This window comes from Rana temporaria, chromosome 3, assembly GCF_905171775.1.
Source record: "Rana temporaria chromosome 3, aRanTem1.1, whole genome shotgun sequence".
Classification (NCBI taxonomy): domain Eukaryota; kingdom Metazoa; phylum Chordata; class Amphibia; order Anura; family Ranidae; genus Rana; species Rana temporaria.
The window spans coordinates 16,095,305-16,110,856 of record NC_053491.1 but is presented as its reverse complement, the minus strand read 5'-3'; the positions used below and the strand labels follow the sequence as shown (position 1 = coordinate 16,110,856).

Genomic DNA, 15,552 nt, shown 5'->3' with positions numbered 1-15,552 from the left:
AGTTTGCCACTCATGTAGCCAGAGCCTGCGAACCTCGAATAAGGGACAGGGGGAAGATGTCGGCCCTCAGTGGTGAGGGCGTGATGCTGGAGGGCTTCATTTTAAGGAAAGTCATGTGCTAGTATGCATACTAGCACATTATGACCTTTATCTTGCAGGGGATTTTTTTTTTTTAAGTTGTGTTTTTGATAAAAGGTAGACCAATTTATATTGTATCAAAATGATATATTGTATATATTTTATATAACCACTTAAGCCCCGGACCAATATGCAGCTAAATGCCCAGAGGATTTTTTACAATTTGGCACTGCGCTGCTTTAACTGGTAATTGCGCGGTCATGCAATGTTGTACCGAAATTAAATTTGCGTCCTTTTTTTCCCACAAATAGCTTTCTTTTGGTGGTATTTGATCACCTCTGCGGTTTTTATTTTTGTGCTATAAACAAAAATAGAGCGACAATTTTTTGAAAGAAATGCAATATTTTTCCTTTTTTTTTTTTTATTTATTTTTTTTTTTTTTTTGCTATAATAAATATCTCCCAAAAATATATAAAAAAAAAATTTCCTCAGTTTAGGCCGATACGTATTCTTCTACATATTTTTGGTTAAAAAAATCGCAATACGCGTTTATCGGTTTTGCGCAAAATTTATAGCGTTTATACGAAATAGGGGATAGTTTTATTGCATTTTTATTTTATTTTTTTACTAATGGCGGCGATCAGTGTTTTTTTTTTTTTTTTCGTGACTGCGACATTATGGCGGACACCTCGAACAATTTTGACACATTTTTGGGACCATTGTCATTTTCACAGCAAAAAATGCATTTAAAATGCATTGTTTATTGTGAAAATGACAGTTGCAGTTTGGGAGTTAACCACAGGGGGGCGCTGAAGGAGTTATGTTTCACCTAGTGTGTGTTTACAACTGTAGGGGGGTGTGGCTGTAGGTCTGACGTCATCGATTGTGTCTCCCTATAAAAGGGATGACACGATCGATGACGCTGCCACAGTGAAGCACGGGGAAGCCGTGTTTACATACGGCTCTCCCCGTTCTTCAGCTCCGGGGAGCGATCGCGAAGGGGCGGCTAGAAGCGAATAGCCGCCCCCTCATCCCGGATCGCTCCCCGACGATTTCCGACCGCCATATGTCTCGGGTGGGGGGGGGGGGGGGGTCCCGATCGGACCCACGTCTAGGCAGTGATGTGCGGGCACGTCGTTCTGCATGTCCGTGCCATTTTGCCGACATATATGTACATGCGGCGGTCGTTAAGCGGTTAAAAATGATTGTTTATAAACAAAACTAAAAATGTAAAAAAGATTCTGGATTCACTTCTACAAATATATATTTCTTTGCAGGTATTGTCTTTTTAGACGAAGTTGATAAAATTGGTAGTGTTCCCGGCATTCACCAGCTGAGAGATGTGGGGGGAGAAGGCGTGCAACAGGTGGGACACTGCAACCGTTTCCTGTGCAGCGCATGTTGAAGAATGAACATTTCTACATCCAGCAATTCTATTTCCATAGAAAACTGTGTATATGTGATGGAAATGTCGCCTCTGTTTTCTTGCAGGGCTTGCTGAAACTGCTGGAAGGAACGATTGTTAACGTCCCAGAAAAGAATTCAAGGAAGCTGCGAGGTGAAACCGTCCAAGTGGACACGACAAACATTCTCTTTGTATCTTCTGGAGCCTTTAATGGCCTGGACAGGATAATCAGCAGGAGGAAGAACGAGAAGGTTTGTTTCTTTTAACAAAAATATGTAGCAGAGTACATATTGGTCTAAAGTGGTGGTTTTTATATTTTAGAGCTGCGCGATTAATTAAGTATTTTTTATTATTATTATTATTATATAATTTTTATTTTATTTTTTTCTTGCGATCTTGACAAATTTCCAAATCTTTCTATGCAGAGAATTCGCTTTGCTGAAGCCACAGCTGTAAAATCCGGGCAGTTTTTTATCAGTGGAACATTAAGTCTAAACATTGTAACAATTTGTCTTTTGAATCAAAGAAATAGACTTCTGTATGTAAATTAGGAAAGTTTAACCACCAAACCTTTTTCTGACATTTGTTGGTTTGAAGTTTTAAAAAAAAAATTTTTTTTTTATTTGCTAGAAAATTACGTGGGAGTAAACACTTTAGCAGGAGGGATAGTGCCCCATGGTTGGCATCACTGGCACGCGTAGTGCCCAATGGTTGGCATCAATGGCAGGAATCGTACCCCATCAATGGTGTCCCAAGGGCCAGATTGAGGCAAGGAAAGGTCCGCATCTGGCCCCCAGGCCACAGTTTGGAGACCATTGCCCTAAAGAATAAAATGGTGGTTGCAATATTTTATATTGCACTGCGCAGCGGTCTTTCAAATGTATTTTTTGGGGAAAAAATTACTTTAACCACTTGACAACTGGGCACTTAAACACCCTTAATAACCAGACCAATTTTCAGCTTTCGGTGCTCTCACATTTTGAATGACAATAACTCAGTCATACAACACTGTAACCAAATGAAATTTTTGTCCTTTTTTTCCCACAAATAGAGCTTTCTTTTGGTGGTATTTGATCACCTCTGCGGTTTTTATTTTTTCCGCTAATGAAAAAAGAACGAAAATTTTGTAAAAAAAATGATTTTTTTTCCCATTTCTATTATAAAATTTTGCAAAAAATTAATTTTTCTTCATAAATTTGGCCTAAAATGTATACTGCTACATATCTTTGGTAAAAAAAAAAAAAAAAATTTGGATATTATTTAGTCTGGGTGAAAGTTATAGGGTCTACAAGCTATGGTACCAATTACTGAAAATTGATCAATTTGATCACACCCGATGTACTGACAGCCTCTCTAATTTCTTGAGACCCTAACATGCCAGAAAAGTACAAATACCCCCTAAATGACCCCTTTTTGGAAAGAAGACATTCCAAGGTATTTAGAAAGAGGCATGGTGAGTTTTTAGAAGTTGTAATTTTTTCCCACAATTCTTTGCAAAATCAAGATTTTTTTTTTTTTTTTTTTTTCCACAAAATGTTCATATTCGCCGGTTATTTCTCACACACAGCATATGCATAACACTAATTACACCCCAAAACACATTCTGCTATTCCTCCCGAGTATGCCGATACCAAATGTGTGAGACTTTTACACAGCGTGGCCACATACAGAGGCCCGACATGCAGGGAGCACCATCAGGCGTTCTGGAGCACCGAGACCAATTCTGACATTTCTCTCCTACATGGAAAAATCATCATTTATTTGCTAGAAAATTGCATAGAACCCCAAAACATTATATATGCTTTTTTAGCAAAAACCCTAGAGAATACAATGGCGGTCGTTGCAACTTTTTATCGCGCACGTTATTTTCGCAGCAATTGTTCGAATGCGTTTTTTTGGAAATAAAACGGTTTTGTGCTTTTAAAAAAAAAAAACATTAAAGTTAGCCCAATGTTTTTGCATAATATGAAAGATGAAGTTACGCCGAGTCAATAGATACCCAACATGTCACCCTTCAATATTGCACACGCTTGTGGAATGGCGCCAAACTTCGCTACTTAAAAATCCCCATAGGCGACGCTTTAAATATTTTTACTGGTTACATCTTTTTAGTTGGAGAAGAGCTCTAGGGCCAAAAGTATTGCTCTTGCTCCAACGTTCGCAGCGATACCTCACATGTGTGGTTTGAACACCGTTTTCATATGTGGGCGGGACTTGCGTGTGCGGTCGCTTCTGTATACGAGCACGCAGGAACAGGGGCGCTTTAAAAAAAATAAATATTTTTATTGTTCATTTCACTTTATTTATTTTAGTTTGATACGTTTTTCCCCAAAAATAAATGTTTTGATCACTTTTATTCCTATTACAAGGAATGTAAACATCCCTTGTAATAGGAATATAGCATGACAGGTCCTCTTTACAGTGAGATGTGGGGTCAATAAGACCCCACATCTCACCTCTAGGCTGGGAAGCCTGAAAAAAAATAAAAAAAAATAAAACGATCCTGGTTTCGATCGTAGCGGTGAGTCAGAAGAGGCACCAGAGGGAGAAGGGAGGGGAGACGTCCCCTTTCGCCTCCCGTAAGAACGATCAAGAGGCGGAACAGCCAACATGATTGTTCTTACGGTGTAGGGAATCGCCGGCTGAAAAAAATGATATCTGAATGATGTCTGTAGCTGCAGGCATCATTTAGATATCCCTGCACAAAGTCAAGGACGTCATGACGGCCGGCGGGCGGGAAGTGGTTAAAACGCATTTTTTTCCCAGAGTATTTTCTGGGTACTGCAGAGTATTAGCCGGGGTATTGCAGAGTATTGGTGTTGGGGAATTGCAGAGTATTGGTGTTGGGGAATTGCAGAGTATTGGTGTTGGGGAATTGCAGAGTATTGGTGTTGGGGAATTGCAGAGTATTGGTGTTGGGGAATTGCAGAGTATTGGTGTTGGGGTATTGCAGAGTATTGGTGTTGGGGTATTGCAGAGTATTGGTGTTGGGGTATTGCAGAGTATTGGTGTTGGGGTATTGCAGAGTATTGGTGTTGGGGTATTGCAGAGTATTGGTGTTGGGGTATTGCAGAGTATTGGTGTTGGGGTATTGCAGAGTATTGGTGTTGGGGTATTGCAGAGTATTGGTGTTGGGGTATTGCAGAGTATTGGTGCGGGGGTATTGCAGAGTATTGGTGCGGGGGTATTGCAGAGTATTGGTGCGGGGGTATTGCAGAGTATTGGTGCGGGGGTATTGCAGAGTATTGGTGCGGGGGTATTGCAGAGTATTGGTGCGGGGGTATTGCAGAGTATTGGTGCGGGGAGCAATGCAGAGTATTGGTGCGGGGAGCAATGCAGAGTATTGGTGCGGGGAGCAATGCAGAGTATTGGTGCGGGGAGCAATGCAGAGTATTGGTGCGGGGAGCAATGCAGAGTATTGGTGCGGGGAGCAATGCAGAGTATTGGTGCGGGGAGCAATGCAGAGTATTGGTGCGGGGAGCAATGCAGAGTATTGGTGCGGGGAGCAATGCAGAGTATTGGTGCGGGGAGCAATGCAGAGTATTGGTGCGGGGAGCAATGCAGAGTATTGGTGCGGGGAGCAATGCAGAGTATTGGTGCGGGGAGCAATGCAGAGTATTGGTGCGGGGAGCAATGCAGAGTATTGGTGCGGGGAGCAATGCAGAGTATTGGTGCGGGGAGCAATGCAGAGTATTGGTGCGGGGAGCAATGCAGAGTATTGGTGCGGGGAGCAATGCAGAGTATTGGTGCGGGGAGCAATGCAGAGTATTGGTGCGGGGAGCAATGCAGAGTATTGGTGCGGGGAGCAATGCAGAGTATTGGTGCGGGGAGCGGTATGCAGAGTATTGGCGCGGGGGGCGGTATGCAGAGTATTGGCGCGGGGGGCGGTATGCAGAGTATTGGCGCAGGTGGGGGGTATGCAGAGTATTGGCGCAGGTGGGGGGTATGCAGAGTATTGTCGCAGGTGGGGGGTATGCAGAGTATTGTCGCAGGTGGGGGGTATGCAGAGTATTGTCGCAGGTGGGGGGGATGCAGAGTATTGTCGCAGGTGGGGGGTATGCAGAGTATTGTCGCAGGTGGGGGGTATGCAGAGTATTGTCGCAGGTGGGGGGTATGCAGAGTATTGTCGCAGGCGGGGGGTATGCAGAGTATTGTCGCAGGTGGGGGGTATGCAGAGTATTGTCGCAGGTGGGGGGTATGCAGAGTATTGTCGCAGGTGGGGGGTATGCAGAGTATTGGCGCAGGTGGGGGGTATGCAGAGTATTGTCGCAGGTGGGGGGTATGCAGAGTATTGTCGCAGGTGGGGGGTATGCAGAGTATTGTCGCAGGTGGGGGGTATGCAGAGTATTGTCGCAGGTGGGGGGTATGCAGAGTATTGTCGCAGGTGGGGGGTATGCAGAGTATTGTCGCAGGTGGGGGGTATGCAGAGTATTGTCGCAGGTGGGGGGTATGCAGAGTATTGTCGCAGGTGGGGGGTATGCAGAGTATTGTCGCAGGTGGGGGGTATGCAGAGTATTGTCGCAGGTGGGGGGTATGCAGAGTATTGTCGCAGGTGGGGGGTATGCAGAGTATTGTCGCAGGTGGGGGGTATGCAGAGTATTGTCGCAGGTGGGGGGTATGCAGAGTATTGTCGCAGGTGGGGGGTATGCAGAGTATTGTCGCAGGTGGGGGGTATGCAGAGTATTGTCGCAGGTGGGGGGTATGCAGAGTATTGTCGCAGGTGGGGGGTATGCAGAGTATTGTCGCAGGTGGGGGGTATGCAGAGTATTGTCGCAGGTGGGGGGTATGCAGAGTATTGTCGCAGGTGGGGGGTATGCAGAGTATTGTCGCAGGTGGGGGGTATGCAGAGTATTGTCGCAGGTGGGGGGTATGCAGAGTATTGTCGCAGGTGGGGGGTATGCAGAGTATTGTCGCAGGTGGGGGGTATGCAGAGTATTGTCGCAGGTGGGGGGTATGCAGAGTATTGTCGCAGGTGGGGGGTATGCAGAGTATTGTCGCAGGTGGGGGGTATGCAGAGTATTGTCGCAGGTGGGGGGTATGCAGAGTATTGTCGCAGGTGGGGGGTATGCAGAGTATTGTCGCAGGTGGGGGGTATGCAGAGTATTGTCGCAGGTGGGGGGTATGCAGAGTATTGTCGCAGGTGGGGGGTATGCAGAGTATTGTCGCAGGTGGGGGGTATGCAGAGTATTGTAAGGGGGGGTATTGCAGGGGGTTTCAGGGATGGCTGAGCAGGGATGGATGGATCTGTGACTGCAATAGTCACAGATCCATCCACAGCGCTGCTGACACCCGCGCTCCCCCCTCTCACACTGTACCGCTCGGTACAGAGAGAGGAGGGAGGAACCGGCGTCATCAAAAGACGCCGGTTTGTTTACATGTGATCGCTCCGTCATTGGACGGAGCGATCACATGGTAAACGGCCGCTATCAGCGGCCGTTTACCGCGATTCGTGATCGGCCGGGTCCTCTGGACCCGGCGGTCACGGATGTTCCCGTGTGCGCGTCCCAGGGGACGCGCGGGAGACGGACTCTGGGAGGACGTACATTGACGCCCTCCTAGAGTTAACCACCCGCCCTGTAGACGTATATTGTCTATAGGGCGGTTACTAAGTGGTTAATTAAATTAAACTAACCAGTAAAGTTAGCCCAACTTCTTCTTCTTCTTTTTTTTAATACGTTTTTTCTTTTATTCTTTCACATGTCTACATCCGTCAATATTATTATATTTCTTCATTAAATGTTTTCCCATTCCATAAATACTACCACATCAACAGAAAAAGTGTCATACATTACATTTCACCTTGAAAAAGAAAAAACTTTTTTTTTTTTCTATGTGAGCTTTTACACCGTGAGAACCGCAATCTTTATTCTAAGCAAAAAATTGTGATTCTCATGTTGGCCAAAATCGTGCAGCCCTTGTATATAAATATCTATATATCTTGCAAAAAGTAAACCGCAGAGGGGATCAAATGCCACCAAAAGAAAGCTCTATTTGTAGGGAAAAAAACATAAGTTTTATTTGGGTGCAGTGTCGCACGACCACGCCATTGTCAGTTAAAATAACGCAGTGCCGTATCGCAAAAAATAATGGCCTGGTCACGAAGGTGGGTAAATCTTGCGGAGCGGAAATGGTTAAGTGATACTAAAGTCTTGTGTGATTTCTCGTTTTGAGTTGTCCCAAGAAAAGTAGGAGGGGAAGTATTTCTGGTGACCTGGGGGGCCCAAGGAATTCCCTTTTTTGCAGGGATTTAATCTCCCTTCCAGTTTTGGCTATGGGACAGGAAGTGAAGGGAAATCTCCGCAATGGAGAAAAAAACCTGACCGGCTATAACCCTTCCTTGCGCTATCCAAAATGGAAGAACGTTTTTGCCTATAGATCCACTATAACTACTTCACGACCACGCTACAGCACGGTCATACTTTTCCAGGAGGGCGCCTATTGACATCCTCCTGTGATCGCGCTTACCCCATGGCGCACATTGGCAGTAATTTGTGACCGGTAAAGAGCTAATCACAGCGGCTCTTCACCATGTGACTAGCTGTGTGCAATCACAGCTGATCAATGTAAAAAGGATTCGCTGGTTATTGGCCAATAAGCGGCAAGCCACACGGGACATCTACATTAATCAGGGCACTCATCGGTGCAGGAGAATTTTTCAGAGAATATGAATAACGCAAACTTTTCTTTTACTCATGGTTAGTGTTTGGTTGAAGCCATTTATTATAAATCAACTGTTTACTCTTTTTAAATCATAATGGCAACAAACTACCCAAATGACCCTGATCAAAAGATTTTTGGCCTGATAACACAAGTTGACACAAAGGGGTTTGAATGGCTATTAAAGGTAACCATCCTCCCCTGTGATCTGTTTGCTTGTAATTAGTGTGTGTGTGTATAAAAGGTCAATGAGTTTCTGGACTCCTGACAGACCCTTGCATCTTTCATCCAGTGCTGCACTGACGTTTCTGGATTCTGAGTCATGGGGAAAGCAAACGAATTGTCAAAGGATCTGCAGGAAAAGGTAGCTGAACTGTATAAAACAGGAAAGGGATATAAAGATATCCAAGGAATTGAGAATGCCAATCGGCAGTGTTCAAACTCTAATCAAGAAGTGTAAAATGAGGGGTTCTGTTTAAACCAAACCACGGTCAGGTAGACCAACTAAAATTTCAGCCACAACTGCCAGGAAAATTGTTAGGGATGCAAAAGAAAAACCCACAAATAACTTCAGGTGAAATACAGGACTCTCTGAAAACATGGAGTGTGGCTGTACAAGATGCACAATAAAGAGGCACTTGAAAAAAGACGGGCTGCATGGTCAAGTCTCCAGAAGAAAGTCATTACTACAGAAATGTCACAAAGTATCCCACTTAATACGCTAAACAGCAGACATTCCTTAAATCTTCTGTCACAAAGTAATTTGGAGTGATGAGACCAAAATTTTTAGCTTTTTGGCTACAACCATAAAAACTACATTTGGAGAGGAGACAACAAGGCCTATGATGAAAGGTCCACCATCCCTACTGTGAAACACGGAGGTGGATCGCTGATGTTTTGGGGATGTGTGAGCTACAAAGGCACAGGAAATTTGGTCATAATTGTTGGCAAGATAAATGCAGAATGTTATCAAAAAATACTGGAGGAACATTTTATTCATCAGCCAGGAATCTGCGCATGGGACGTACTTGGACGTTCCATCAGGACAATGATCCAAAACACAAGGCCAAGTCCACCTGTCATTGGCTACAGCAGAATAAAGTGAAGGTTCTGGAGGGGCCGTCTCAGTCTCCAGACCTCAATATCATTGAGACACTCTGGGGAGATCCAGACGTGCTGTTAATGCAAGATGGCCCAAGAATTTACAGGAACTGGAGACTTTTTGAGGAATGGGCAGCTTTACCATCTGAGAAGATAAAGAGCCTCATCCACAAATACCACAAAACACTTCATGCTGTCATTGATGGTAAAAGGGGCAATACACGGTATTAAGAACTGGGGTATAACTTTTGATCAGGGTAATTTATGTTGTGATTATGATTTTAAAGGGTAAAAACAGTTTGATAATGAAATGGCTTCAGCCAAACACTAACCATGAGTGAAAAATGTTTTATATTCTCTGGCCAAGAAATCATAAATTCTGCCAGGGTATGTAAACTTATGAGCACAACTGTATAACAAACTAAAACACTTTTTTTTTTTATTAAGCAAAAATAAAAACCCCAGTGGTGATTAAATACTACCAAAAGGGGGAGCTGCGGTGGCTCAACGCGATTGGCACTGCGCTGACAAGCCATTCACCTCTGCAGCTACATGTACATGTGAATTGAGTTTGGTGGTCTCAGCCCGGCTCCCGGTGGGTGTGCTATGCGAGGTAAGGCTGCGCTTAGTACGCCCACCCCCCTCCCACAAAAACCACCACACTTGCACGCACTCGAAATTGGGTTAACATGCACGCACTTTGACCACGCGGTCTCAAAAAAGAGAGGCGAAGGACTAACGGGGCTGGCTGAGCGGGCTAGATCCTCTCACTCCCTTATAGGGAGTCCCTCTGCCCCGTTGGGCTTCACAGCAGAGCAGTGCGGCCATTGCCACCTGGGGCATGGAGAAAGGTGGCAGATTGCCTCTGGGGGAGGCCTGCCTACTCCCAACTCCTGCAGTCCGGCTCCTCTCTCGAGCGCACACACACAAAACACACTTTAAAAAAAAAAAAAAAATACTACCAAAAGAATGCTTTATTTGTCTAAAAATACAAATGTCATATGGGTATAGTGTTGTATGACCACACAATTGTCATTCAAGGTGCGACAGCGCTGAAAATTTGGCCTGGGTGGGAAGGGGGTGAAAGTGCCCGCTAGGCAAGTGCATTATTTATCAGACCTTATGCATTGAATTACTTTGTGGATTTCTTTTCTCTCCTGATAGTACTGAATGTACATGTATCATATAGACAGGTGGTTATATTTAGCCCTGTACAGAGTTTAGTGTTGCTCTTTTAAAGCGGGGGTTCACCCTTAGAGGGCACTTTTCCCCCTTAGATTCCTGCTCGTTATTACTAGGGGAATCGGCTATTTATTTTAAAATATGTGCAGTACTTACCCGTTTACGAGACGCATCCTCTCCGTCGCTTCCGGGTATGGGCTTCGGGAATGGGCGTTCCTTCTTGATTGACAGGCTTCCGAGAGGCTTCCGACGGTCGCATCCATCGCGTCACGATTTTCTGAAAGAAGCCGGACGTCGGTGCGCAGGCGCAGTATAGAGCCGCACCGACGTTCGGCTTCTTTCGGCTACGAGTGACGCGATGGATGCGACCGTCGGAAGCCTCTCGGAAGAATGTCAATCAAGAAGGAACGCCCGCTCCCGAAGACCCATACCCGGAAGCGACGGAAGAAGATGCAGCTCGAAAACGGGTAAGTACTGCTCATATTTTAATATAAATAGCCGATTACCCTAGACCGAACGAGCAGGAAGCTAAGGGGAGATTTTTTTTTTTTTTTAAAAATGGGTGAACTCCCGCTTTAATAGAACTAGTTGCCATCCATTTATCTTCTCGGACCTATGTTTAGGTAGATAATATATGGTGGTCGTGCATTCATATAGAGTTGTTGTTTAACCGCTTAAGGACCGGCTCACACAGATATACTGTGGCAGGGCGGCCTTCCAGCATGACTTCATGCACAGGGTCTGGGGTGCAACCCACTGTGATTGGACATGGCAAGAGCCAACCGGTGGGTCTGGCGGACGCGATGTTCAGAGAACGATCGGCAGTGAGGCAGACCGCCGTTCTGCCGATGTAAACAAGGCAGGCTGTCGTTTTGGGACAGGGAAAGAAGGATGTCTTGTTTCTACGAAGCCAATGGCGCCGCTGCTGTGTCTCAGCCAATCAGGAGGGAGAATCTTGGACGGCTGAGACACTATTGGACATCGCTGGACAGAGAGGGACATTCAGTAAATATTTGGGGGGCTGCTGCACACAGAGGGCTTTTTATCTTGATGCATAGAAAGTTTTTTTTTTTATCTTAATACAAACTTTACAACTAGGGCTGGGTGATTTTTAGACAAAAAAAATCTGCGATTCTTTTCTTAAAAAAAAAAAAAACCTTTCTTTCTTTCTTTCTTTCTTTTCTTTCTTTCTTTCTTTCTTTCTTTCTTTCTTTCTTTCTTTCTTTCTTTCTTTCTTTCTTTCTTTCTTTCTTTCTTTCTTTCTTTCTTTCTTTCTTTCTTTCTTTCTTTCCTTCCCCCCCCCCCCCCCCATGGACACTGCGGCAGTCCTAAGTTTTTAGGTGAGGCCGCGGTTTCGGCCTAGTCCGCTGCGATCCTGGGAAAAGGCCGCGAGCGGCGTCCGGTCTTGCTGCCTTTTCCCAGGATCGGGGCGAGCTGCGGGCAGGATTTTTAGGCGAGGCCGCGGCTTTGGTCTAGTCCGCCGCTATTTTGGGAAAAGGCCGTGTACTAGGCCGAAGCCGCGACCTCGCCTTAAAAAAAACCCTGCCCGCAGCTCGCCGCGATCCTGGGAAAAGGCCGTGAGCGGCGTACGACCTTGCTGCCTTTTTCCAGGATCAGGGCGAGCTGCGGGCAGGATTTTTAGGCGAGGCTTCGGCCTAGTCGCCGCAATCCTGGGAAAAGGCCATGGACTAGGCCAAAGCCGCAGCCTCGCCTGAAAAACCCTGCTTGCCGCGATCCTGGGAAAAGGCTGCAAGCGGCATCCGACCTCTCTGCCTTTTCCTAGGATCAGGGCGAGCTGCGAGCAGGATATTTAGGAGAGGCTGCGGCTTCAGCCTAGTCAACAGAGCACCGACCTATGGAAAAAAGATTCTCACATTTTGATCAGATCGTGTTTTTTGTTTGTTTTTGCCCTCGCAACTCGATTCAAATTGTTTTTGATTTTATTTTTTCAGCCCTATTTTACAACCACTTTAAGTAATACAATACAAGAATTGTGTTAGATGCTTACCGCTTTTTCTCAAGTTGCTACTGATTGGCATCCACCTCGACCTATAACTAGATTTTGCAGTAAGGTGCACATGATGGGGGAACAGGGACAGTCACTACCAATGTTGGATTTTTCCACACTCTGTAGCAGGCAAACATTTATATGAAATGCTGCTTTTCCAGTTCACATACCTTTTGGAGAGGTCACTCATTTTCCACAGTGCTTGCATATGCTGGCCGTAGCCCTGCTGTCAGCATTTTCATGTCCGAGATGCTGACTACAGTGTCGTCCCCCCTCCATTCACTGACGTGATGAGTTTTTTTTTTTTTTTTTTTCCGCTAACAATTCTGTGAAGAGTTCTTTGCTTCCCACATGTTAAATTGAAGTTGGTTTGAGTCAGATGTTTCTACGTTCTTCCCCAAGCTATTTTTCATTGTAACTTTGTAAAACTGTTCACATCAATATATAGTACAAGTAGGACACACTGAGCAGTCTTTGGGGTGCTAAAACGTCTTAGAATAGCAGCAGAAAATGTGAGTCTCATGCTTTTGAGACCTATTGGCACCCACAAAACGGACATTGGCTACTGCTAGAATCCACCGAATGAAAAGGGGAGGAGGTCTAAAAAAAAAACGCAGCCATCCATATTTAAGGACGTGTGATTGTTTATCTGACATCATATGTTCAAGAAATGAAGAACTTTCCTAACAGAAAAGCAATCAAAATTTGACCAACTCTTAGAAAAAAATGTAATGTAAGTGCGGACTTTGAATATAGGGACATTCGCCTGTCCAGGAATCCAGCGCTGTCTTCATGAGCTGGTTCACTGGGCTTCAGGTCCAGCCTGGCATCTTAACTAAGGGAAGCGGGCTGCAAAGCCTTATGACTCACTGCTGGTTTCCTGCTGCCCACAACACGAGCCACGCTGCTTTTTATGACTAGTCCTGCAGTTTTCTGGCACCTGTGATGTGCCTGCCCCCCAGAAGAACCATTTTTTTTAAAATAACTAACATGTTATATTTCCACTGTGCGGCTCGTTTTTGCACACAGTGGCCCTGATCCACGTCTCCTGGGGTCCCTCGGCTCCCCCCCCCCCCGTAAGAGCTTTCCACCTTTATGCGAGCGAGACTGTATCGCCGACTATATCACTCGGCCCTGCCCCTCAGCGCACCGCATCATTGGATGTGATTGACGGCAGCGCCAGCCAATGGCAGCGCTGCTTTCAATCCATCCAGTGTAGCCAGGCTGAGAACCGAGGAGGATGACTGGGATGAGCGCTTGACTTTCGAGGGGTGAGGCAAGTAAAACGGGGGGATCAGGGGGAGGGGCACTACTGTCCGTCTTTTTTTTTTTTTTTTTTTTTCTTCTTGTTTTTTTTTCACCTTAATGCATAGGATGTATTGAGGTGAAAAAACATTTACCTTTACAACCCCTTTAAAGACCTTCACCCTAGGAAAAAAGCAAGCAAAACCTCCCTTGGGTGACGTTCTGCTTTGTCTTCTTGGGGTATTAACGTCACGGAGAAAACCACGCTACGTTTCTGACTGATGGTGAAAATTTGAATATTGGCCGCGCCCATAATCGGCCGACCCCCCTAATATGTAGTCCTTTTCAAGCAAAATTAGTTTTTCACATGTAGGAGAAATGCCAGAATTGACCTGGGCTGCAAGTGGGTTAAGCAATTTCCAGATTCCAGGGCATCAGCCAGTTATATGCTGTTTATACATGGTTACCATTGGTCCAAGCTGGACTGTGTAACTATATAAGAATATACAATGCCTGGAATTCTTGCATTAAGAATGGCTGATGCACAAGTGTCTTCAGGTATAGCAGTGTTTGTATGGTTGGTCCTTGGCGTACAGACAATTATGTGATGCATTGTTTCTCAGCATTTCACAATCTTTGGTGTGTACAGCAAGATCTAACCTCGTTCTCTCATTTCAGTATCTGGGATTTGGCATCACCTCTAACTTGGGTAAAGGACGGCGAGCGGCAGCAGCAGCCGACCAAGCGAATGCCAGCGCAGAATCTAACGCCGTGCTGGACATCGAGGAGAAAGACCGGTTATTACGACATGTAGAGGCCAGGGACCTTATAGAGTTTGGCATGATACCGGAGTTTGTGGGACGTCTTCCCGTAGTGGTACCACTTCACAGCCTCGACGAGGAGACCCTCGTGCGCATTCTCACAGAACCCAGAAATGCTGTTGTTCCACAATACCAGGCTCTGTTCAGCATGGATAAGGTTTGTTGTTATTTTGGGTCTCGTAGGGTTAGCTGTCGGCACTCTATAGCAATTGCAGTTTTTTTGTTTTTTTTGTCCCCCCCACCCGTGTATATTGTCTTTAGAAATGGTTTCATGTCATCTCTTTGCTTTTAACTGAGCTCGCTGACCATTTGTCACAGTATAGTTTCCCTTCCCTATTTCCTCTACCTTGGCTTGCTGGATGAATGAGTAGCCTTAAAGTGGTTGTATACTTTTTTTTTTTTTTTTTTTTTTTTTTTTTTTTTACACATACAGGAAAGCCTATGAGGGTTACCTGTAGGTCAGGGGTGTCCAAACTTTTTTTCAGAGGGCCAGATTTGATGAAGTGAACATGCGTAAGGGCTGACCATTTTGCCTGACATTCTTTGAACCATAAAAATTCAGTATAAGTGTGTTTGTCCGAGCAACTAATACTCTGCCCAACAAGAATTCTCTTGCCTTTGTGGCTGTGTGTGGTGAAGAGATAAGCTTGGCGTGTTATTTGGATATACTGTATTTATTGGCGTATAACACACACCTTCACTTTAAGGAAGGAAGTTTCAGAAAAAATGCAAAATAAGGGTCATCAATGCAGCCTAATCGGTGCCCATCTGCAGCCTCGCCATTGCCATGAACGCAGCCTCTCCATTGCCATGAATGCAGCCTGATCGATGCCCATCTGCAGCCTCGGAGTGGAGGGGGGGGCGGGACGAGCGCCAACAGATTACATACAGGAGAAGCTCCTGCTTACACAGCAGCCTCTTTAATACAATGTCCCGCCTCCTATAATAGACAGAGGAGTCGTCCAATGGCAGCCCAGGTGACGGGACTTCATATTACAGATGCCACTGAGTAAACAGTAAATTCTTCTGTATGTAATTTGACAGCACTTGTTCCC

General features: G+C 45.3%; 1 protein-coding gene across 2 annotated transcripts in view; it reads left to right on the top strand.

Annotated features, from left to right (window-relative positions):
- The window catches only part of CLPX (caseinolytic mitochondrial matrix peptidase chaperone subunit X), a 69,943-nt gene that overhangs the window by 40,866 nt on the left and 13,525 nt on the right, over positions 1 to 15,552 (top strand). For both annotated transcript variants that reach the window (XM_040342306.1, XM_040342307.1), the window contains 3 exons: positions 1,356 to 1,444; positions 1,570 to 1,734; positions 14,355 to 14,654. In XM_040342306.1, coding sequence (XP_040198240.1) covers positions 1,356 to 1,444; positions 1,570 to 1,734; positions 14,355 to 14,654 — 554 coding nt within the window. The remainder of the gene's footprint in view (positions 1 to 1,355; positions 1,445 to 1,569; positions 1,735 to 14,354; positions 14,655 to 15,552) is intronic.